Here is a 26,395-nt window from a genome sequence, read left to right on the forward strand (position 1 = left end):
TTGATTTTTTTACGTATATAACTCTTTTTTCGTTTCCCTTCACTATTATTGTTATTATTCTGTCGGAGTTTTGAACGCGGAGAGCGAGATATACGATATCGTCGATTTTTTTTTGGGCGAATATTTTTGAGTTGATGCGCGAACGAGAAAAAAACGTAGTGAAAAAAAAAAATAATAACGTCACTGCAGGGCTGATATTTCAGACAATATTCGATGGGTCTATGCGTTTTGCCGTTGGTTAGCTTCAACCTACAATGAAAGCACGTATGTACGTAACATCATACATCGACGAGTCTACATACATGGCAGGTTGGAAAACCATGTGAATTCGGGCAGGGTTCAACCCTTCGTTAACCTAGCAGTAAGCTACTACTTTATTAAAACTGCCCCAGATTTTTCGGTCTTTACTTCGTATAACAGTTCTTGAGTTACTAGCGTAGTGATCAGCTAGTCGGAGTTTTAAGAAAGCGCAGCTTTTGGAAATTCTGAGAAATTCATTCTTTATTCCGATCGTTCTATATGATTGATTACGTCAGGTTAGGTTAGCACTCTCATAATTTTTGGTCGTTGAAAATCAGTCTTTGATAAATCAACTGATCGGTCAGATGAATAACTTGGTAATTCTAAAAAAAATGTTTTTCGAAATTTTTCAGAAGTACATAAAGTCAACTTCTGAAACTCTGAAGTTTTTTTTTCAATTTCCTTGGAGTTTTCACAAGCGTTTGTTTTTTTAAACTTTATATGATCGTATAATTGAAAATTGGTTGCATGGAGAACGAAAAAGAAACGAACAATCTGGGGATGTTTCGAAGGTTTTATAAATATCATCACAAGATGTTTCAATTAAATTCAAAATGGCGAGGGTCAGGCCCTACGATCGAATTCACGTGGGACACCGTTACGTAAACCTTGCGCCTCGCCTTGCGCGCACGGATTAGAGGTAGGCAGAATTTTGTCAGGTTTGAGAATTGGATTATAAAAGTTCCGGACCGGAGAGTTCCGCAAAACGAAGACTCCCCTCGTGAGTTTTTTAGGTTTGAAAAAGACGGTTGTTTTAATTTTCTTTAATTCGTTTCCCGAGTCTCCGAGTTACCAGGCTCATTATCATCTAATCAACCCGAACAGCGGAACGGGAGAACGGTAGATATACGAGGTAGATATCTTTGTACTTTGAGAGAAGAAAGGCTGGGACGTAAAAAAAGAAACTAAACAGATGAAGAAAAAGAGCAAAAGAAGCACGATTCGGAAGGAAAGAAGAAAGGGAGCTTGTTTATTCTCTTGTCTCCTATTCAGAACCAATGATTGTTTTTGAATTATATTAAAATTCGCTTTATCCCCTTCTCCTGACTTATCAACGATACCATCGTCGTCGCAGTTTTTAAATTTCACGACAAAGAACTCACCGACTACTTTTGTCTTATTCAATTTTCTTACTAGGTACGTCCCCGGCATTTCGCTTTTTTCGTCGTTCATGATTACTTTTGAATTATCCTCACTCAGATTGATCTATAGATTACGTCCCACAGCTGCGCGATATTGCACTCACTATATTCGTTTCTAATTACCCCAATATCGAATATCTTCCACGTGGGACCTGATTGGCTTTTTATACGTCTGCCCCCCTCCCCCTCCCCCCCGGCCAATTTTCGTTTATATATATCCTTTTTTTTCATATACGTGTTATGACGTATGTACGTACGTACGCACATGTTATATTTCCCAGGTTACATAACTCATCGTTTCACACCGCACATAAGGCGATAATGGTAACCGTTTCGTCGGATTTCGAGTTCGTCTTTCAAATGACCGCGAGTGTTTTTTTTTTTTCAAGGTAACGTCGAACCGGAGGTCGTAATAGAAAGAATGATATGGATTGCACATATTCGAGGCGAATCGAATCAGCGACAGTCTGATCCCTGGTTCTTTCGGTAGGTCTGTACCCACGGTATCGTATACGCACTCTTATGCGTAGGAAAATTTGCTACAAAAATTTTCATCCGTTTCGAAATCTCAGGCTGCGCTCAACGCTGATCGTTTGCAAGACCACATCAAAATCCGGTATCCCGCCTGCCCGGGTTTATCTAGAGTTCCAAGAGTTTCGACCAGGTTCTGTTATTATGCTCGCAAGTCGCAAAGTTGAGTAACTCGGAAATTGTTACTATAATAATATCCGTTAATTTCAACGATATTACCCGCTACTTCGATGTTACTACACGAACCGCCGGTAGTTTCAGCGGCGCGGTGGGTGCGGGATTCCGTCGCACTTAACGTTCGGAAGTTCTTTCGTTTCTTATGCTAAAAATTGATAGGGACTGCGGAATATTGAACGCGGTTCACGCAAAGCCCATGTTTTCGGCGTCTCGATCTCGATCGCGAAAACAACAAAGTGCAAATTTTCAGCTCCATTTACCGCTCAATCGTGAGAAAAATCACTTCGGGCTCATACGTACTAGGAATGCCTGCGTTCTCCGCGGGTGAAACTTTGATGTTTCGTTATATGTATGTATTTCGGATCCATTGCTTCTCACGAAGAAGATCACAGGGCATTGTCACCGTGTAAAAAAAAATAATTAATTTTTAGTCTCTAACGAAAGTTAAATACAACCGGTAAAATTATTGTACCTTTTATCCCGTAGTACTCTACAGTCGAGAGGTACGGCCGTAAGATTTCGCGTCCTAAATTCTCGTGTTTGAAATTAGTGACGAGTTTAATCATCCTGGCTATAATCAAGGCGTTATTATCCGGGAAGATGGTTATCCCACTACGGCGCCTCCTAGCGGATGAATATTTTAACTGCATATTAGCTCGATCCATTACATGCCAAGTTCTTTTTTTTACTTTCTATCGAAAAAAATACAGAGAACGGCACGGATTGGCATGAAAACTTGCCCCTCCTTAGGGAGCTTGCGAAGCTCTTAATACGCGTATGTGGGGAGTATTTTGTAGAAAATTATTGGAGGAGGTGCGGCGCCAGACTAATTGAAATTACGTTGGGAGTTGAAGAGTTTGAGTAGCGCTATTCAATTAGGATATTGTCGCGCTATAGTACACACAAACAGATATTACATGCGGTATGTATGTAGACGGAGAATAGCTATTTTCACAGACAACAGCTGCTATTTAACGTTCGGAACATCGACATTGTTTCGAAGTTTTCGCGTCAGAACCAGAAACCGTTGAGTGTACTCTTACCCACACAGATAAACGGGAGTATATACGCATCGTGTTCGTGCCGTCGAGAATATTCGCAGAAATAGGTTGCGAGAATCTTGGAAATAATTATCCAACAACCGTTCATTAATTATTATCCAGAATTATTCGAGCAGCTGTCTTGAATAAATTTCAGTTTTGATATCCGTTTCACTGAAAATGTGCCAACTACTTCATGTTTGAGAAGATATCTGATATCTCCGTAATCCAAATGCACGAAGACGCGGTTCAAATCTTGATCAAACGATCCACAGGTAAATGAAAAATATTCGCATCTTCGAATCGCTCACTTTACAGGAAATGGGTAACCGAATAAAACATCGCAGCTATATCATTGAAGTGAGAAGGGGATGTTTTATTAGTATTTATTTTCCACGGCGGAAAAAGGCAGAGAAAATTCTACCATTATTTTCGGTCAGAAAAAAAGGAAAGATTTTTTCTACCCCCCAACGGGGCTCTAACGTGTAGGTAATGTACTGTTAAAACCATCACTTCAGGCGCGTTTCAAGCGCAATTGATGAACGTAAAATGAAAAAAGGGGATATTTTTTTTTCGAGCGCGTCTTTCAAAGGTCTGTAAAATGAAAGATATTCTGATGGAGGAAAAATAAGGGTGCAGGTAAATATAAATTTTTTCCTGAAAAAGGATCAAACAGCGCACAAAACTACGACATATATGTATACATAGTAAGTTGCTTTGTTACCTCCCAAGGTTTTCGTCCGTTCCTCGCAATCTTTAAAAAATTTTCATTTATTATACACGCGTTTTTTTATGTATCGTACAGTTATACGTGGTCGTGTAACGTGAATAGCCTTTCGTTAAATTTTTACGACAAAAAAACATCAAAATTACGCTAGTTTCAATGGAAATGGTGGAACGAAAATTGTTTCGTTCAATATTTTAACCCACGTTTATAATTTTTTCTCAGCACAACACGCCATTATGGAAAGAAGGAAGGCTTGAATTCTATGAAATTGCAACGAGCTACCTGCGAGGGAAGCGTTCAAAAAATATGATGAAATATTGAAATCGAAAAAAATAAAAACTCTTTTATGTTCAATGAGTTTTATTTTTAAAAAATTTCAATCTGAAAATCGCAGCTTTGATGTTCATTTTTTCATTCAATTTTTGGTATGAGCCCTGATGTGAGTTTTTTCGTATAGTGCTGTAAAATTTTTCGAAAATAACTTTTTCGTTGAAAAATCTGTCGATATCGAACTTATGCTTTGACGTGCATCGATACAATTTAGAGCTTTTTGATCTGAAAATTGACAAAATTGTTGTTAACTGTTACTAACCTGGAGGTTGTTGTTATTGTTGACGATTTTTTCGAGCGGCAGTAGTTCCTTGACGTAGTGGAGTTTCAGTATTTCTAACATTCGTTTTTTGTCTTGTCGAATGTGCCGCAGGCTGGGTTCATCCCAGGCAGCGTTGCTCGGCGCGAAGAGGGTGACTTGTCGTTGCTTGGTGATGTCGATCAAGAAGTCTCCGCCGACGTCCACAATAGCCTCGTAAAACTTGTAGACCGGTCCATCCTCCTTTTCCTGAATACAACGATGAAAAACACGAGTTTTATTTAGATTATGGCCTCAAGGTTCAATACCGTTGGAAACTCAACGTCATTCGCCACTCGACAAAGTTTGTCGATTCGAACAAATGTATGATTCTAATTTGCATAAATTATTCTCTCATTTCGACGAAACAAATTGCTTCGCACCGGGTGACAAAAGGAGATAAACGATGATAAACAGATGCGTTCAATCCGTTTCTTTCGAAGAGTCTTATCGATGCGAATGACGTTAAATTCGTTCGATTGTAAAAGTAGTAGCGTAAAAAAAATTAACGAGGCAAAACTAACGGTATAGAAAACCGAATTAAATGAATGAACAGGACCTCATAAGAAAATGGAATTATAGTAAAACAGGATAACGTACGTAACTAAAGTTACTGAGAAGAGATGATCGATATGAAAAACATTAACTACACAATTATTTAATTTAATTAGGATTAATTCATAATAAATATGATACAGATCTACTACTAATTTATCAAAGAGTATACGATGAAATAAAATAATCAAACGAAAATTTTAGAAAAATTTCCATTTAGCTATAAATTATAATTAGATGTTCGTATTCCAATGTATAGGGTCAGAAGAGTACGATTAGTTAGGTCGACAACTAGAAACCGGAATTTCGTAAAAAGATTTTCTTTTGTTTTTTTGGGTAAAAACAAAGGAAAAAACATTCTAGTTACTCGTATTCGTACATTTGACTTCTAGATTCGTCAGTCTAGAAGTCTAATTTGTATCACACGTGACGGAGCACAAAAATAATCAGAAGAGCTGACGATGGAAATTTGAGTATACTCCAACTTCCGCTAATAATTATCGCGATTTGTTTGAGTACTGAATTTGTGATGGTGTTTTGTGAGTTTTGTGAGTTCCGTTAGTACTTACGATGCCCTAAACGACATGCAGAATCCAATAGAGACATGCAAAGCACCACAGAATAATAGTAATGTAATATAATATCAATGATTATTCATAATGTTCTTCTTTTTTGTTTTTTTTTTTTTTTTTTTTTTCATATGAAAAATATTACACATTTATACAATTAAAAATGAGCAATCGAAATCCACAGAGATAAATCATTACGGTATTACATAATATAGAAAATACTTGAAGTTGGATTCCCACTCTCGAGGGGGTTTGGGAATTCCCTTAATTCGGTATTTAATAAATTGAATATTGAAGAGGTCTGTTCTGGACATGGGTGGATTACCACCAGCTATCGAAATATCATAATATATAATTGAAATATATTTCTCTACAGTTTTTTTTTTTTTTTTTTGTTCCGCGACGCAAATGTTGACTCTCATCAGTTGCTGAATACTCCATCATCGATTTGATTCGTTCGATGAGATATAAATACATACGAAAAAAAAAGGTTCGAATCGGAAATATTAAAGGATGATATATAGAGGCAATGTTTGCCGGAGGCAACCGGCATATGGCATTATTCAACTCTGATTTTTATTTTTATTTTTGCCCCCTCTTTCCATACTTTATGCAAGCACGGTTGTCAATAATCCGTGCGTCATATGGTCTTGAATTTTATAAGCGCCAATTTTCATATTCGGGAAAATATTTCATTGGAATTGAATCTGTCAAATTCTGGGTATTCATATGTATCGCCATGAAAATGTCAAATTAACCGTCTCGCTACCTTCATAGTTTAACCTACCACCCTTCATCCATACAGGGTGTTAATAAATAATTCTGCCAAATACAAAGGGGTGATGAAGTGCACTCGAAACAAGTATAATCTGAATAGAGCAACCCATGTCCGGAGACCGGAGACGTCGCGTTCAGACGTTACAGGGCATCGAAGGTCGCAGGTGAAGAGCGTGGTCATTGGCAACCCAACGCGCGTCCCCCACCCTAAAGCTCACAATTCAGAAGACGAAGGCTTCAGGTTGTGGTCCATTTGTTTGGTATATTATTTATTAATTTTAAAGTTTCCAATTAACACAGATTATCGCCCTAATTGCCAGCGGCCAGGCGATTAACGTCCGACCTTCGATGCCCCTGTAGCGCTTGAACGCTACGTCTCCGGACACGCGTTGCCCATCTTATATTACTCGTTTCAGAGCACTTTATCACCCCGTCGAGTTTGCCACGAATATTTATTAACACCTTGTATCTATAACTCACGGGATAATCACTCGATCAAACTACTATATTCACACATCATCTAATCGACTATTTCACTTAACTAGTCAAGGTACACACGTAATGTTTATTTACTCCGTAGGAGTTTACTATACGTGGCATATCGAAACACAGGTATACTGTTTCCGATGTAAATACAGGCTGAGCTTTTTGCAACGCCACAAGCTGCGAATACCATGTCTTCAAAACTTTTGGAAACTGAGAAAATTTCGAATAATAAAAATTGTAGGATTCAAAGAAGGGCGCACGACAATGTTGCGCCTGTGCAGTTGGTAGAGAGCCGAGGAGACGTCAATGTCTGCACCCTCGCTGTTTCCAAGGTCAAAGTAAACTTGAAAAGCTCATGTTTTCTGTTCTTTCCGAGCACGGTGTACATTTTTCGGACCTTTTTCGTTTCACCCACCCCGCGAAAATCGGACAAAAGGGCTTCGAATCACATCAATATATCACCGCGTAATGAGAAATAGTCCGAAAACGTGAAGAAAAAAAGTTCCACGCGATTCCGATTTGACCAAGGGACGACCAAGGGCGAAATAGGGGAGCGCGCCGGACTACTTGTTACACCAAATGGTCTTTGCTACCCAGCCACCACCATCTAATGATAAATTTCGATAATTTTTTTAGATTCGGCCCCGATATGAGAATAGCATTTCTCCAATGTTTTTCGATGGTGGAATAATGTTCAATACTTTTACAACCATTTCAACACGATTTAACATGATTCTCGTGGGGTGGGTAAGACGGAAAAGGTTCCATTTGTTTTTCGTCAAAATTTTAACCAGCCTGAAGACGGATACGATTCTGACAGATGAAAACTAGAAAGTTTCAATTCGAGAGAGTCTATTTGACATCGGTATCATCTTCTCGTCACAATCCTCATAGATCGCACCATTGTTTTTCCCTCCTTATTCAAAGCTTGCAATTTTTATTTCTATAAAAGTTTTTATGATTTCTAAAAAATTTCAGAACATATGTCAGCTGGCAAAAATTCAAAAAGAAAAATGTATCCAGGAGATCTATGTCAGTTATATGCATGTAAACTTTAGTAAGTTATTGGCGTGTCGCAATATCACCACATTATCATTATTCTGCTCCTGTAAATGATCAAACAATATAATTATTCGGTTCGTGGTGTACGATTACGATGATTTTTGACGTTGATATATATTTTTTAGATTCTGTGCTGCACGCTTCACATTAGCGCGGATTTTTTTTCACGGATGAAGGAATGATTGCGCAATAAATTGCAACCAGAATATCAAATTTCCAAATAAAGGAGCCGCAGTATCCTGGGTGTGGGTACGTGAAGAATTGATAGCGATAAATCACGATGGTCCAGATTCTCCCCGGTGGAAAGTATCGGCGGATTCGAATGATTGAACTTTCTGTATTTGTCCATGAGGCGCAAAGTCAGATCAATCGATTGCAGTTAATTTTTTTTTTTTTCCCTTCAACCCCGTACGTCGTGCAGAGAAGTATGAAAAATATTCGCGGGCGGCGGTTGTAAACTGTGGGTATTCACGAGTGTGGGGTACGAATACATCACACACACAAATATATTTCACCGTTGCAGTGTTATAGGTAAATATACGAGGTGCATTTTTATTACTAACGTACGAATAAATATTCGAAAAGTGCGGTATCAGAAATAAAGCACTGATTTCCAAGACTGCCGCTGGTGATATTAAATATTGCGTTGATAAAAAATCGTAAAAAAAAGTGAGTTTTTGATATCAAACGGATGTACGATGATCATTTCGATACGAGTGCAATACGCCTCGCATTTCGCGCAAGTATCGAGCACTATTTTTTATAACGAATGCATGAAAATCCAAAAAATGGGACGGCTATTCAATTTCGTTTGCTAGCCATATTCCATTGTGTCATTAGTGGGAAGAGTACGGCGCGTGCTAAGATCATCGCGCCAGCAGTTTTGGTTCATTTGTTTCGCCGGCGCGTTTTGATGAAATATTAATGCACGCCAAACATGCGCAGAACGCTCTGCGCATGTCTACCGTGCATTAATGGTTTATTATAACACAGTTCGCGAAAATGTCATAAAAGTACCATATTATGCCCGCTGTCCAGCCGCAATAAAGCGAGTTTTCATGCATGCGTTATAAAAAATTACTTTCCATTCGTCGATGACGGGTAAATGTTTTATGCGAACAATGATTTAATCACGGCGGTTCATATGAACGACGGCATATCGTCGACGAACGTTGCGATCTACGTGAAAAAAAAAAGAAAAATAAATAATTGAAATGATCAAATAATCGATAATAATAAATATTAATTTTCCGTCGTTGAGTAACTGTGTCTGGTGCACTTTGATAACGCATGCTGCATCCGCAAGACTAATGGCCTATAATAATAATTTGTGAACCGTGCAGAGAATGCGCTTCTGCTGCTGCAGTCGGTATAATAATGGCAATCCATATATTGCGATATGACCCATAATTAATCCAGAACACCCCGTACACTTTTATACCTTTTTTGGGCCGTCTCGAAAGTCTTTCATCTCTCCACGTGTCTTCGGTGGAGTTGCTAACATTTTTCGCTTATATTCGAATACTTCCGCGGATTCCGATCGAAATCAAACACGCTCGATTCTGCTTACACGCATGTATATACCTATACATATATTTCATTCTGGAAATATTAACACCGTATAATTTCGACTACCGCCAAGTGTTCACACGTAATATAGATCGGAGGGTAAATCGTCTGGTTCGCCCCTCAACTACTATTCTAAAGGGTAGTTAAACGCGATCGTAAACCCTGATATATACATACCTATATGTATAATATATAAGAGATTTGGTATTATATATATGTATATTATATACATACCTATAACAGAGAATCATATCCCTTGTCGCAAACAGTATGCGTACTCACTACGAATCGAAATAAACTGTTATTGAAAAAGAGATGTAATAATGTTAACGGTAACAAAAAAGCAATTAATTTTTCCAGTTTTTAGTTTGACAAAACAAAATTAAAATCAAAGTGAAACCAACCCAAAAGTTTTAGGTGTGCAGTGATAAAGTCCGGTTCACAACAAGCGTAATTTACAGTTCATTGATTCCAATATTTTCAGTCCATACATAGGGTGCCCCATTTTAAACACCCCAGCCAAATATCTCCAGAAGTAAAGATCGTAGAGAAAAGTGATCCAAACAGAATTTGTTTGGTTTACTGTACGAGGGGGTCGAAACTTGGTGGGTTCAGAATTTTTGTAAGTGGAGCCGTCAAGGTCGGGTAAAGGTCAACTTGGTTCTTTTCAATGGAATGACATTTTTTCTTACAGAATCTACAAGAGCTTTTACATGGCCTAAAATCAATGGATACTTGGGTACAACCGGTCAAAAAAGTGTGCGTTTTCACGGGCGTTGCACACCACGACCGCGATGCGCGGCCCCATGTGTAAGTACGCTTTTTCGACCGGCTCTACCCAAGCACTCACTGATTTTAAACCCACCGAGTTCAGAATTAACGAACGTCGTACGAAAAAACATTTTTCCCTATACATTCCCATGTACATGCAGCGATTACTTTAAAAATTCATTCATTTCCTATGAAAAATTCTTCGAGTCTATTTGGAATATATCTATACATCGGAACGTGACTAAAACTATCCGCCAAAAATTAAATTATTCGATGTCGAAAAACAAAGCAAATTATGTTTGGATAATTTCTACACTTCATGAGAAATTTTACAATTTCTTTGTACCTGTTTGACAGTATAATGATTGGATTATCGACAGAAACGAAAAAAATGAGGGGGCTTTGAAATGGATAGAAATCGCGCACGTGATAATTGAAAAGTATGGAAACACATGAAGCGGAATTAAACAGCAGATAATTACTGCGTAACTTTTTTACTGCCATTTATTTTTGTTCTTTATTAAATATCCCGACTACCACAACACGTCGAGGGATCTCGATTGGATAAAACGTGCGGTTCAAACAACCTCACGACTATTTACCTTTCACGTCTGCAACAATTTCCGCTATTTTTTTTACCAATTTTATTCCGAAATTAGTTTGTATAACCCCCGGGCATTTCGGGAGAAAGAAAGAGAGAATTAACCAAGATCGGCATGTGTTCGTTGCAAAGGGATGTTTTTTTATTTCTCTTTCATTCCTTTTTTTTTTTATTTCGTTACCAAAGCGCCGGAGCTTCGCTGCAGGTTTCGATTCGCGATACATCATCACCTGCAGGCTTCAAACGTAGCGGATAAAAGTTGAAACTGAATCCACCGACGACTCTACGTCGTTAGTAATTTCATTTCTTCTTTCGGTGATCTAGGTTCGATTCACAAAGACGTTTCAACCGTTACTGCTATAGTTACGGTGAGGAAAAAAAGAAAATTACAAAAGAGAGAAATAATTATCCCTTTGTGTAATAACGCGGGATGAAAGGAGTAACTTGTTTTCAATTTGAAATTTTCTCTTTCTCGTCGTACTAAGAATTGAGGCAAATGGTAAATTCAGAAAAATTCTCCGCAAATATCTTACGTATATTTTAAGGGAATATCATGAGAAAATGAAAATGAATAGGTAATGCATGTACCGTACATACAGTCGTGTACTTCGGAGAATTCTATGTGGAAAACTTTATACCAACCAGAATTATATCCTCGTAATATACAACAATACGGGATTCACGGAAGACCCTGAGGGCTATTGTAGTACTGTGGAAGTACAATACGGATATTGGGGGCGCAACCACCTCTGTACCTTCGGTTTATTCGCGTTACCATTTGTTTTTAGGTTAGGTTACTTAAGGCAAAATGGACACGCTTTTCTATGCCTATATGTATAATTAAAAGACTCGGTGGAGTCTCGCGCCGAATACATTCAAAAAAATCTATCCTTTTCGTTCTTCTTTGTCCGAAGAATTTAATTATAATGTTATTCTTGAGGATCGATTATTTTGCGGCGATTGATTTGGAAAAATTAACATACTTGACGAAGTTTTTTTGCACCCGGGGTGCTTTTTTGGGTACCATTGACACAACGCATTTGAGCAGATATTCGGGTGTATACGCATGAATAAATTGCCATTAATATAACGAGGTACGGTGATCAAGCATTTCGCCGCATGAATACCTATTGCAATACCATAAAAATCGCTGATTTTGTTCTTCACTACGCCACACAAACCAACTCTCAATATTCACTATAATTTCTACGTGAATAATGCGATGCGACATTCCATGCGACGAAAAAGGAAATCTCGTCAACGATTTTATTGCGACATTCCAAAAGCTTGCGGTTGCAAATCTACGCTGTATTATAGTTTTTTCAAATTATGCTAATTTAAAAGTACCATGCTTCATTCTCATTCATTATCTTTGCGATATTTCTACGACATTCCCACGACACTTTATAGTGCAAATTACGACCAATAAGGAAAAAGTAAAGTTCACAGTTGCTCTAGTTTATAGTGCAGATGCCCCTGTGTGCAGTCCGTGGAGTACATCGACCATAATTGTTGTACAATTACAGACTGAAATCCGTCATGATTATACGTGCACAGATTTTACGAGAAATTTTTTCATCACCCATCGAAAATTCAATATGCGCAAGGCCCACGATGATCGTGAAAATATTGACGAAATTTAAAGCTCGGTTTCACACGATTTTCCCTTCGAATCGTTCTTCATCATATTTCTGACTTGAATGAATGTGCGCGTATATTTAGGCATTGATCATATTGAATAACGGGTGATAAATGAAATTTACAAAATTTTTCCCTTTTTTTGATATCTTTTTTTTCTTTACCAAGCGAAAAGACACACCTTCGATGCAGGCATACGAACACACGTATATGTAATATATAATAAAAATAGCGACAGCGTAAAAATTGTTGAGTTTTTTTTTTTCCACTCCACATAGGTCATACAGTAGGGATATAAAAAAAAAGTGAGCGAAAAAATATTGTTGCGTATTATGCTGAGAATATGTAACATAGAAAGTAGCGAAAGATTGTTCGTTACACCGTGAGACTTTTGGAAAAAGGAACACCCCGCAATCGCCGGATGTCCGGCAACTTACGTTGAATGGCTTGCGCAGCGCAGTTGACTAGATTTGACGCCAGACACCGGGCGATCGGGTTTGATTTTTCGCCCCAGTCACACGGTATATTCACCAATATTCGTTATAACTTTTTTCCATCTATAGTAACAGTAGGTAAGTGATGAAAAAAGTGATGAAAAAAGTGATTTAAAAGTAGAGAAAAGCTGCTGCAAATTACCTTGAAAGACTGCACAGAGAAACCAGAAACCAGGGTTGTCCACAATAACAAGAAGCGAACATAAAAGAGATAGGGTAACTTGTATTAATATTTGTTGAAAATTGTGAGAAAATTACGAGTTTTTACGTTCTCAAGTAAATAAAGTGTATTATTCATTGTCAAGAATAATTATGCGAATTGCAAATGCACGCTATATTTATAGGGAAGTTTCAAACGAGGGGATAAAACATACGTGGATCTGAGCTATTCAAATTGTTATGTAATCCTTACAAAATTTATTCAAATTCATGTATACGAATAATTAGTCAAATTGTTTTTTCTTTTTTTTTTTCTTAAATTGCATCGTCACGTTCCATTCAACTTCTACAACGCCGATAATACAGAAAGTACCTTAAAATCAGTCGAGTTAAAACTCAAAATTCGATACGTATTATTTTCCTCTTTTCAAAAATCATCTCTGAACAATCCGCATTTGTGCATGCGAGATGTATTCCGAGGAACATTTGCAAACAGAACTCGTTACCGCGTCTAATATCAGTGAATAGAAACTAGATGATTATTATCGTTATATTATATTCCCTATGCATGCGGGATGTATAAATTATATTGTTTTAATTGAAGTAAAAGAGGTTGGAGTTCTACAGGGTACACGTACGTGCATACGTACGTACGTACATAACCTGATTGTGAGGTACTTTCGAACGATGAATATTTATAAACCCGTGTGCATGTAATACATAAATATATACGTATGTACGTTTGTACATCGATTATCTAATCACAAGTGACTCGTAAATTTGTGCCTGGCCATTCGTAAACACCGTGTTTATATGGAGCTCAAACATGGGGATTCGCAGAGTGAATTTCGATGCCGTCTGCACCCGCCATTCCGCTATTTCTGTTTGGGATTCCTCTTTCACGAAATGATATAATTACATACATAGAATTGTTCGAGTATAATAGAATATCGTGCATCTAGGTAGCGAAGACCTTGCTCCCGTGGTTTACGCGATATTTTGTTTGACACATGAATGGAGAGGCCGATTCCATATCTAGGAAGAACAGCAAAACGAGCAGTTGAAAATGAATCGGGAATTAGAAATTTGCTATGTAGGTTCCAATTTTAACAGACCACCGAGCAGGGCCCAGGGGTGAAGCCTCCTTACTCAAGAAATAAGATAACAATACGTTCATGAATAAAAAATAAACAAGAAATGAACTGAATTTATCTTTATAAATAGGAATATTTTTTTGCACTTGACGATTGGTTGCCCATTTGGCGCTGCTGATCGAGCGACGCTGGGAAGAAATATTTTGCGGGAGAAAAGACCAGAGAAAAGCCTTTCCGGTCGTTAAAACCGCACTTTGCTCCCCGAAATCAGGTAGCCAAATCGGCCGTTCCGTTCACGTGTTAAAAAAAATATTTTATCGTTTGTTAATTACAATTTATCCCCATTTTGTTTTTTCGCGATGACGTGCTATAGATAATGATGAGAGCTCGAAATCAAAATATCGGGTCTACTTCAGATATACACTTTTCAAAACTAGATTTTCTTTTTTCGTATTGCAAAATAAAGAATTATTCATACGTCGTTCGAGTGGAGTCATCCGTGTCAGAATTTTTAATTAATTTCGCTTCAATGCCTCGGTGGCATGATTAAACTTTTCTCACTATCTCCGCACGTATTCAAGTTGTTAAGTGGGTATATAAGGTATATGTGTGATTACATCTACCGGTATACCTATATACGTATAACCCGCAAAGTTGATCCGACTTTCAAGCAAAATGTGGCAAGATTCTAGATCACATTCTCTCGCAAAACTTTATACCTCCAGCCCGAGCCCACCCCCTGCGCGCTCTACGTCTTCCGACACATAATCAACCGAACAAAGTATTCCCGATAATAAATCGTATCTACATTTTTTTTTTCTTCTACTTCAACTTTCACCGCGAAGCCGGTATCATTCGCGCGACGTGAAATTCTGCCTCAAAATTCATACATTTGTACCTGAAAATCTCCTGCTGTAACGTGGATCCGAAGCAGGTACGCAGGGGAAGCCTGAGACGCAGGACGCCCGGATCCTGCATGGAGGCACAACGGTCGTTAAAACATTTCAACTTCTTCGAGTCAGTCTCTCGACGAACCCTCTAGAGAACGTAGCCGCCTTTTATATGTATACCGGTCTTTAAAACGTTCGGAAGATAGTAAGGACCCCGCGGAAGGTTATACGACGTTCTACTAAATGTACCTAAACGCACACCTGATCCTTGAACGTCCGTAGTTTGCATGGAAAACTGATGCGAATAAGAGCCAAGGGACAAGTAGATGTCGCTATGCACACGAGTTTATAAATAATCAAAATTTATAAGCTTGGCGTATTACGGACTATTATATACTTATGAGGTATACGTAAGCAAAGTAGTATACTTGCAATGCGGGGATAATAAAAGTTATCTGCGAACGAGCGTCGTTTATGCATCATAAAGCAAACTTTAATTATTTATCGTTCTTTTTTTATCATCGCTCAACTGGAGGTTTTAATTTTTCAAAATTATCTAATCAATAATTTATATTCATTTAGTCACGTATACCGTACATACATATATACATTATACATACTGTACTGTACATACATATATGTACAGTATACATACATTATACTGTACATACTACATATATACATTATACATACGCGTCCGTCTGTTATATTGATCTCACTTACACATGTTCCCCGTCGGTGCGGATTGTAGAAGTTTTTCGCAAATTAAATGGAACATTTCCTTGAATTTTGAGAGAATTTTTCTCTTTCTTTCGTTTTTTGTTATCACTGAATTCTAATCGCCCGGTAAAAAAACGTGAGAAATGAAATAGAAAGACCAGCCGAATATGGACGAAGGTCACCGATCGAACGTAATTACCGATCTAACAACGAAAATATGTGTGTGTGTATATATGTGTAGAAAATGTGACAGAGTTTAGGGTATACGTTGGCGAACAGATAAGACAGTGACAGAGACAGAGATCTGCAGTGATACACAAGAGGCGGTGCATTCATGGCGGAACACACACTGTGCTCTCCTACACACAAAAGTTTTGTTCCATACATATATATATATATATATATATGTATACTGTTTCACCTGTGATATGCATGAACCTGAAATTAACAAGTTAGTATACGACTCGCAGTGAACACAATTAGCTTAGACACGATATTACTCGTCGGCATCGTCATATTTCGAGTAATTGATGATCGAGGTGCGATTCTATGCAGTTGCAGTTCACCGCGAGAGGTTAATTGCTGTCACAAATTCACAAAACACAGACAAGTGGATGTGTGTGAGACGTCGACTTTTCGATGAAATAATTGAAGCGGCCACAAAAATTAGTCGGTCAATTATTTCATCGAAAATGTCACGCAGGAGTGGTGCACACAAAAGGCGACAAGTGCCGAAGATTTCGCGGCTTGTTTTCTATTGTATAACAAAATACGGCTATAGAATTCGTAAGATGTACCTGCGGTATGTGAGTACGAGAAATGCAAACGATGCGTTAATGTGAATTTCAAATATTCTATCACGAACCATTACTCGCTAGGTGAATAGTTTAAATATAATACTATAGATAAATCTAATGGGAATTATAAATTCATCTATTTTAACCGATTCCTAGAATGACAGACGACGATATTACATTTTCTCTCTTTTTTCTTTTTTATTGCATGTGCTACGGTTATATGGATGAAAAATCCTTTCACAGGTTGAAATAAATGTTGCACATTATGTATCGTACTATACAATACGTTCTGTTATTATAGGTATAACGTTCATTATCACTTACATTTGGTGTAACATAACTAAGTGTACTTGAGTCGTCCTTTGAGTACGTCTATTAAATTTCAATTGTCTAGATGTATGTGCATAAAATGGAATATCGGTGTTAAATTTGAAATCGAGGTTACTCGAGTCAGTCAAGTATAATGACATGAAAGATGTAGAATGGAGTTTTTCACCGACGTCGAAATTAGATAAAAACGTCGATTCGCCATCCTACCATTTTCTTTATTCTCTTTATTCTTCACCCTTTTAGTCGTACCACAGATATATTGAATATTCATGCTCGTACGAATATTCGTATGCTTCATTTATCGAGTGGCAGATATTCAATTTAACATTAACACACAGGTGAACGATGATCTCTCGTCAATCTCCGTCGAAGAAAGCGCATATAGTTGTAATATCTAAGGAATTTTAGACCGACGAAATGAGACGTCGAATTCAGGACAACCAGGATGAGAACGTGGAATAATGTGAACCGAGGAATATAGAGAAAAAAACTGAACAAAATAGGAAAAAAAAAAAGAGTATGAAAGGTAGATCCCGGGGAGTGGAACAACAACGACTATATAAGGTGTGGTACCCCGAGGGGAGATTGTTTGAATTGTTTCAAAACTGGATTCACCCTTTGAGCGGCGTTCAGCACTCCCAGCAAAAAAGCCGACGATCGTGGTACAGCTTTTAAAATTCAAATACTCTCGAGGCTCTGGCAGGAGAAGAAAAAACGAGCGAGTCAAACGCGACAGCTTTCAAACGCACCGAACTGAAAGTTGATGATTTAGTTTTTCGCGTACATTACTTGCATGTGCCTGTTGATTTCCTATACCTTGTACCACTAACGTTCAGAAACAAAGTTTTATGGCGAAAATTCTGTTACACGTAAACATACATAATTAACTAAGCTAATAGCTAACGGACTGCATAGGTATAATTATAGCGATATGAGAACACGAATATGCCCAAGGAATCTACATTTTTTTATCGTACGCAACAAATTCAACTAGCGACGTGGTAATAGGTACGTTGAAAACGGTAAAAAAGTAATCTCATATAATTAATAAATAACGTAAGATGAAAAAGACGCGAGTCACGGAATTCCCTAAAAATCGAGGATTGTAGCGCTGTAAAGATGTAATAAATCTACGAGGTCAAAGGACTATCTCCGGTGTACTAAAGGTGTGTTTCAAGTGCGGTATTATCGAGATAACGGGAAGGAGTAGCCCCTGGGTTCTACGGTATAGAGCTAAGAAGTTAAGGAGCACTCACCTCTATACACGTATGTATATGAGTACGTAAATCAGTTTTACTGTTCGGTATATTTATAGGCACCAGCCCGTATACGATGAAAGAAAAAATAATGGAGTTACGATGCGATGAATGAGGCTAATGAGAGGCGCAAGTACCTGCACCGGAGCGGTCGCTAAACCGAGTCCTTTAATTTCTCCACTTCTTGTTCCCTATACACTTTATTCCGCTCACTAGAGAAATTCTAACTTATATATATATGTCAGCGGTCCTTGGAGATTAAAATCATTATTACCCGTTCGAGTCGACTCAGCTCCTGTTTTACGTTGCCTTTTAACGTTCGACATTTTTCGCTCAAAAAGAAAACGAAGAAAAAAAAAATAATCCCGGCGACAGAGTTTATCTCTTATATGTATACATATATATGTATAAGAATCTCGCGTCATGGTGTTTGTGGTCGAACTCCTCCGAAACGGCTCGACCGATTTTAATGAAATTTTTTATGTATATTTAGTAGGTCTGAGAATAGGTCGTAAAGTATATTTCATACCGCTAGGTGATTAGAGTGTCCCTATCCGGAAAATATTTTTCGATTTTTCAGACAAAATGTTTTAAAATTTAAATTCGGTATAAAAAAATACCCTCAACTCCAAAATTTTCACCCTCCAACCCCCGCTCTTTTATTTTTATGCGCGATTTTAGTATTCTTTAACGAACGATATCCAAAACATCAAACCGACGTACGTGTAATAAACAGAACGAAATTATTAAATTTTTAAGCGATCAGACAATGAATATGTCCGTTACGTTAACGAAATACATTGAATTGAGAAAATAAATGGGTGGTGTTTTTTTGTTTTCATCGGCGGTCATCGTCTACAGCGCTCGATTCCTCTTTCTGTCATCTAACAACCAAAAGATTCACTGAAAATAATTTATGCGGCAGAACAACGTTTGCCGGGTCAGCTAGTAATCTGTAGAATTTCACGTGCGTAAAAAGGAAGATTTAGGTGAACGTTTAGTGATTTCTTCGTTTTGCTCTTAAATTTATTGACTTTATATCCTTCTGTTAATGTAACCAGAAAGAATAACGATATCGCGACGACTGATGTAGAGCTGATTAAAAATTCTGCGCATGAGGATGCATTAGCTCACAGCTGGAATACTAATTATTCCCCGGCGTTACGTGTACGTGACGTATGACCCCGTGGGTTCTGGTGAAACATGATCCGTCTCTGATAATTTCTGTACGTCGACTCAGGTGCGATTCTATATGTGCTTTGTTTCGATTCTGTACGGAGCTTCGTAATTACTAATCACAATCGATGCGAACCTGCGAGGTGTATACGCGTCACGTTTGACGCGGACGGTATCCGGGGTATATTGGCACCGGGGATACAATTGGTTTAAATTGGCAAATATCAATCAAAGGGATAATCAATGTAGAATCTATGGGATGCGGTTCCAAAAGCCGAATTCTTGATGCTTTGCATTCTCCTAAAATCCGGTTTGCGCGAACTCTCTTCCTCACATACACAACACGCACGTACATGTATATGTACACATGCACAGCGATGTATAACTATAATTAATTCGCATTGTTTGATTATTGATTCGATTGAACCCATAGCCAGATCAGCGATTACGATTACTTCGCGTATGGCTTCACATGCTACTGATATGTGAGCCGCATCTCCCAATTAAACGATCCGACACCTGTCCGTACAACGAATCAAATCCGACCAGGTGGTTCACCTCGTCGACCTCCACGTCGTCGCGGAATCGCTAGTAAAAATAACGACTCTCGAGTCAATCCGCTAAATACAATCAATCAACGATTTCAAACGGAGATATCTGTGCCAATTCTTCGAGCTACCGAATGCCTCGCCACAGTGCCGAGTCCAAGTGCTCGAAGTAAGTTGACGGCGGGTCATTCGTTCGCCTACCAAAATCCCTCCCTCTCTTCCTCCCTTTTCTCGTAGGATTCTCAGGACCCCAAGGACTCGCAGGACTTGGAAGGCCACGGCCAGAAGGGCACTCCATTAACCCGATGTAACCCTAACTCGTTCCTCTGGACCTCTCATCCGGTATCCCACTCACTTCTCCACCACTTTCCCGCAACTCCCTTGTCACCACGCACTGCTTCTGGCTACAACCGCGCAAAGTTGGGTCTAAAAGCTTTCGTAGGTATCAAACAGGCCCAGGTAAAACGTTCTCGACAATGGGGAGCCATCATTTCGTCAGAAGGAGTATCCCTAGGGGTGGTATAGGGTATATACTTGGTTGCTTAGAAAATAAGTATAAAGTAATAGAAAGATGGAAAGGTTCTTCTCCAAATATCCGACTCCCACATCCTCACTGAAATTGGCAGGGATTTTTCGACAAAATAACAAAATCGGATGATGCAGATACAGAACGATACTTATGGAAATTCTGCTTTCTGACGGAGATTTAAAGAGATCAATTCAGCTGTATTTTCAAATTTTTTACATCCTGTAAAATAAGTTGGTAAATATGTACGCGAGATTGTTAGTACGAATCATTATTACTATTATTACTATTATTATTGTTGTTATGATTGTTTTCAATTGTAATTTTGATGGATCGATCACGTACCTCTAGAAACTGTTTGACGGTCGTGTCCACAACCATGAGTGGTCGCTGGATAAGATGAACGACTCCATTACGTACGGGTATGTTTGCTTTGACGATTTCAGCGAGAACGACACCCTTCGCATGCGTGTTGTCACCAGCCAATGTGTTCGATTTGACGTAAGCTGCAATTCGTTTGTTACCTTCATTTCTACATTCTTTCGCTATCGTATTTCTATTCCTTGCACCTTCTAACGATGATCCGATGAAAGGAGCGGCAGAGTAGCCATAGCGATGAAAATTAATAATTGTCCTCATCGCGACTGTGATTTTGATTATTGAAAAAATACATACTACGAGTAGCTTTGCCGTCCTGTTCGGTTAAAAAGCTGACGGTGACTTTGATGTTGTCTGTGAATGCCAGGGTTTTGTAAGGTTTGTCGTTCGGAGTTGGTGCGGTGAAGAGTACGTGGCCAGAAATCACGTGACCGTCGATGACTTTCTGATCGATTTTTCCTGAGCGAGTTTCGGGCTGAAAATGAAAATGATTTTCATCGTGAAACGAAGTGATTACAGAGGTAACTGGATAAGGTTCTACACATTAATCCGATAAATTTTTTGGCATAATAAAGTCAAATTCACCGCCAAGTGTGCCAACGTTTTGTCTGGCCCGACTTATAATATATATGCGGTGGCTGAGGTATATTATTATACGCGAGGTTCTAAGCCTGCAAATTGTAGTAAAGCCGAAGATCCGAAAATTTATGCAAAGCTTTCGTGCGCCCCGACCTCGCTTCGTACAGGTGGAGTAGTGTAAGGTACCTGAGAACTGCATGAGCCGCTCTAGCATTGGCCATGACGTATAGTTTCAAACTTCACTGGTAGAAAAAAAAAGACGAGTTGCGAGAAGATGACGCGGGGAGGTTCGGCCGATTCAGAATTTGAAACGTGACGCGGACGAAACGATTTCCCACACGGAAAAATCTAATGAGGTGTAAAGTATTATAAGTGTAACAAGCTCGAAAATCTGGTTTGGTTTTCATGCTACGTTGCTTAAATGACACACATACTCGAACGAATCCCGTTCAAACACGCACATATTTGACGGTAGCTAACATTCGAATGAAACGCGGTAGAAACCTTCAGCCAACTCTTCATCCCTCGGGCTAAGGGCAAATATTTAATCAGTTCGCTGGAACGAAAGTGCGCATTAATTACACACTGACTTGCCACTTATTCCTGGAAGTTGGCGTGAATTTTTATTACAAGAGTTAACCTGCGCGCATAGATGTAAGAAATATAAACGAGTATTCTCGGCTGAATATAAAAATCTCGACAATTTATTATTGCTGACTTTGTTCGTACGCCACGGGGCAGAAAGGGCCTCCTCTCGCCATTCTCGCTTCTCCAAGTTCTCGCTACAATTATTATTTTTTTTTTCTCTTCACTCTTCGTTCAATTTGTCTTTTCATTAATCAAACGCCGTTGCGAAGGACGGTGAACGTGAGTGGCTGTTAAAATTTTAAACGTAACGTGTAATATTTCACCCTTTGAATTTCCCAAAAAATTCGAAGGGAGGGCGAGAGCGTGTGTTAACCGGTGAAAATGTATGCATAAGACTACAAGGCGAACGCAAAGCAAAACTACGACGTCCAAGTAATAGGAAGTCGTAGACGGAGGTTTGCGATACAGGTGTGCGCGTCTGCTTCAGGGGGTACGCTTTGACGCTTGACTTTAGAAGGATTCCAGGGATGAGGGTGAAGGAGGCGGCGCACGAAGGATGTCCGTCCCGCCACTCCCCAACGCGGTGGAGGAGGTAACACGTAAGGATTCCTCGTCCTCGTCTCTGGCTCGACCGACACGCGGGTACAACTAGCTTACCTTCGTAATCGGATTCGGACTTTGGATGTCCACAATTTTTGTTGAATCTTAGGGATTTCTCTTCGAACGACGTACGTTCTCCTTTTTACAAAGGCCTCGCCGCGTACGAACCTATACCAAACGGAGCACTCGTATGCTCCGCTGGTTTTAAGGGATCAACGAAACGCCCCGCCAACACGGCTTTTGCCAACGCGTCTAGGACTCGACGAGCAAACGTGAGTTACATACGTAGGTATACCAGAACCGTGGTATATCTCCATAAAATATATCGTGAATTTTTCTTTCAAGATTTTTATTATCATTTTGATTATTTCTTTCTCCGACTGGGCAAAAACGCAGTGATTATCATCGGAGATACGAATTTTTGCACGAACAAACGAACGTACATACAACGGAAAAAAAAAAGAAACGCGCGAATGGAAAAAAATATGAACGCATCTACGGGCAGGACACTTATATACAGATCCTATCCTTCTTGAACGGTATAAATATATATCTACGATCCGGGTAAAAGTGAAGCTTTTGCCGCCTAATCGACTGTGAATATCGTGTATCGAGTTTTCCGGTTCGCTCACGCAGACGATGCTACCGGTGAGGATTGTTTTTTCGTTTTTTCTCCTTCGTTTTCCTAGGAACATTGAGTTTGACGGTTTCTCGTGATTCGCAGCTGCGCACGATGCCGAATACGTGAATATACCGCGTATAGGTATACCTGGTGTGCCGGCACTGCACTCGATTTAAATCGGGGGTGCAGGCTGTGCTGTCTGAATGGCACGAGGTGAAGGGTGAATAACAGAATAAAGAAGGAGATAAATACGTGTTCAAAAAAATCTGGAGATCGTCGACTCGGCTTTTGTTCTTTTATTATACACGACTGCGAGGTGCGGCGAAACCAGCACGCGGGAATTCGTGCGCTTTCGCGATACGTATTACAGCGGCAGCTGGCGGCGGGATTATTAGCATCGGCGGGACGGAGGTTGGAAGATCCAACGTTAGCGAAAATAAATGACTAAATTCCGTTAAGCAGCTTACCTTGAAGCCCTCATCTACCGGGATGAAAAAGGTGTATCGCCCGTCCGCCTTGAATACCTCCTCCTTGTTCATCAGGGAAATTCGTTGACGAAAAGAGCTGTAAAAGAACATAAAATAGGAGAAATTAAAATACGCCTCTATGGTACAATAATCTTTGTCTACTTCCAAAATTCTGTTAAACGCGTAAAATTGAAATCCTGCATTCGATCATCCGGTACAATGTAATCAAAGATTTTTGGATGAAGGGCATAAAAAATTCGATATTGTTCGAATAATAATTATCCGAGTTCAGTTTCAACGAATACGTGCTTTATGGTATCAATTTAAGTGGATAAAATATAGATTAATTATCCAGCTTTGATCATAATCTGATTAAATAGCTACACGATTTTAATTGGTACGAACTAAACGATTACAGCACAGATAAGCATCAGTTTGTGGAGGTTATAAAACGTCAATAGTAGGTACATACCTACCCACACCTACACGTACTGCTGTAATCACCGTATAATTACATAGGGTTTGAAATACGACACGTTTCCCGTATATTTATTTATGAATATCAAAGCGCGTGGTACGATGTGCGCATCGACACAAGTTTAAGTGTACGTGAATAATGTTATAATGGCGTAGGTGTATTCAAATGAAACCCGCGGAATTTAACTTTATGTTGAGTTTTCTTCTTTTTCTTTACTCACTATTATTGCCCACGTGAGGTCGCAACGTTGTGCGTTATTTACGATGATAAGGCTGACACGTATTTCAACCGAGCCTGTTCAGGAAGTCTCCTGCCACCCCGTTTTGTGGCGCGAGCGGCTCATCCACATTTTACGCATCCTGGAAATTGCTTTCACATAACCGCGCAAAATTTATTTATGTTCCACAATTTCGCCGGAACTCAAGTTTGCGCGAAGGGTAGTGGATTCGTTTATTGTTTTAACTATTGTTATTGTAATTATTATTATTTTCATTCTTAGATCACTCATACTCTCGTCTTTTTCACAAAGTTTGTTTCCTCAATTATTCGACTTATTATATTCATTCTAAAATTGATTGGTAACATCGATCGGAAGAATATCGCGAATCGGAGCTGCAGAAATTAATAGAGCGCAGATGCACCGAATATGGTTAGGTTAGAACCGGAAGATTGTCGCGTTGTTTATGAGGGAAGACATCTTTCTTTGCCTAGGTGAGCGATAATTCAAAGTTACTATTCTCCAGCGGGGCGTCAGCTCGTAACTCAAGGAAAAGCTCTGACCTAACCCCTTATGGTTTTCCCTCGGAGTCCCATTGTCAGCGGGAACACCCCTTATCCCGTGAGTTTATACATCTCAAGTTCGGTGTTCCAGTTATAACACGTGTATATATTCGAAAGTATCATCGCGACTCGATTTCGGACGAAGTACTTCGGTCACGAAAATCATTTATCGCGAATAGAAATGTCCATTCGTCTAGGAAGAACATGATTACCTATATTCCCCTTCGCCGTTGCAAAAAAAATGTTAACGAACATATTTTTTATCTGCATCGTAGCACCCTCTAATCATCACGACTTTTAATTTGTAATTTGTGATTTTAATTAATTACGTGCGAAAGCTGAACCAGTTGCCCCGTGTATATATGCATATTTATCTGTGTACGGTATAAGAGAGAAAGTAAAAAAAAAAAAAAAAAAGTCATTTCAATTTGTAGGCAAGGGGAGGTCCGTGCAAGTGTTTTTGAAACACAGCACCTCGCGCCAGTCATTAATGCTCGGGGGAACGAATGCCCCGCGTGAAGCGCAATAATTGTCAAACGGGGGACAAAAGATGAGAGAAGGTAAGACTGGATACGCTGTACGTCGTGCTTATTACGTAACATCCAGCGGTGCTAATCCACTCCGATTTAATTCTCTGGGATAGCGGAAGGCAAACGTACCTCAAGCAACGGGTCCGAGAAGAGACTCGAGCGACCGGGCACCTACTCGAGCATTATTTAATCACAAGGCATTGTTAACGCCGCACTAATTTACACGCCAACGGCGACGTTCCTTAAAATTATTTCATTCCAGATTTGATGAACTTTTTTACCCGATGCAGTCTGCTTACCGACGCGAAAAACGAAAGAAACCGGAAGATAGAAAGAGAAGAGAAAAACAAAAAAGAAGAGGAAAAAATAACGTCAGATCTTCGATAAAAAAAAAAAATGTACAAGGATCAGCGGTACCGATTCCCAGTACTGAGGATTGTCACACTGGTACACGGCGACCTGAGAAGAGGGACCTTCTGTCAGAGCAAATTACTTGTTTGAAAGTTAGCGACTTGCTCCGTTACCTCTGTTTCGGAGTCGATGCAATAACGTACCGGCAACGCAAAGACTCTACAAATGGAATAAGAAACTTTAGTTTCACATGAAGTATACATAGGCGTTTACCGCTGTGGTATTTTACATTACATATAGTTGCGGTCCGAAGATTTATTTATAGCAATTGAGGTATAGAGGTAATGAAAATTTTGTCATAATTAATGTCTTTCGATTCCACGGACGATGTAGCTCGGTTATAAGATGGGCTGGAATCTAAACGCGCATACCTCATGGAAGCAGGAGCCAAGGGAAAAT

The 26,395-nt window shown here is 39.1% G+C and overlaps 1 protein-coding gene across 7 annotated transcripts in view; it reads right to left on the reverse strand.

Moving 5' to 3' along the window:
- LOC105684940 (fasciclin-1) overlaps positions 1 to 26,395 on the reverse strand; it is a 218,304-nt gene that overhangs the window by 20,206 nt on the left and 171,703 nt on the right. For 2 of the 7 annotated variants that reach the window (XM_025746524.2, XM_025746531.2), the window contains exons 5-11: positions 23,798 to 23,894; positions 21,239 to 21,416; positions 20,909 to 21,069; positions 13,210 to 13,218; positions 5,670 to 5,675; positions 4,510 to 4,755; positions 3,915 to 3,944 (exon numbers count right to left, since the gene is read on the reverse strand). In XM_025746524.2, the coding sequence (XP_025602309.2) occupies positions 3,915 to 3,944; positions 4,510 to 4,755; positions 5,670 to 5,675; positions 13,210 to 13,218; positions 20,909 to 21,069; positions 21,239 to 21,416; positions 23,798 to 23,894 (727 nt within the window). The remainder of the gene's footprint in view (positions 1 to 3,914; positions 3,945 to 4,509; positions 4,756 to 5,669; positions 5,676 to 13,209; positions 13,219 to 20,908; positions 21,070 to 21,238; positions 21,417 to 23,797; positions 23,895 to 26,395) is intronic. The other 5 variants (XM_025746530.2, XM_025746532.2, XM_025746527.2 and 2 more) reach the window with 4 other exon arrangements.

This window comes from Athalia rosae, chromosome 2 (genome assembly GCF_917208135.1).
Source record: "Athalia rosae chromosome 2, iyAthRosa1.1, whole genome shotgun sequence".
Classification (NCBI taxonomy): domain Eukaryota; kingdom Metazoa; phylum Arthropoda; class Insecta; order Hymenoptera; family Athaliidae; genus Athalia; species Athalia rosae.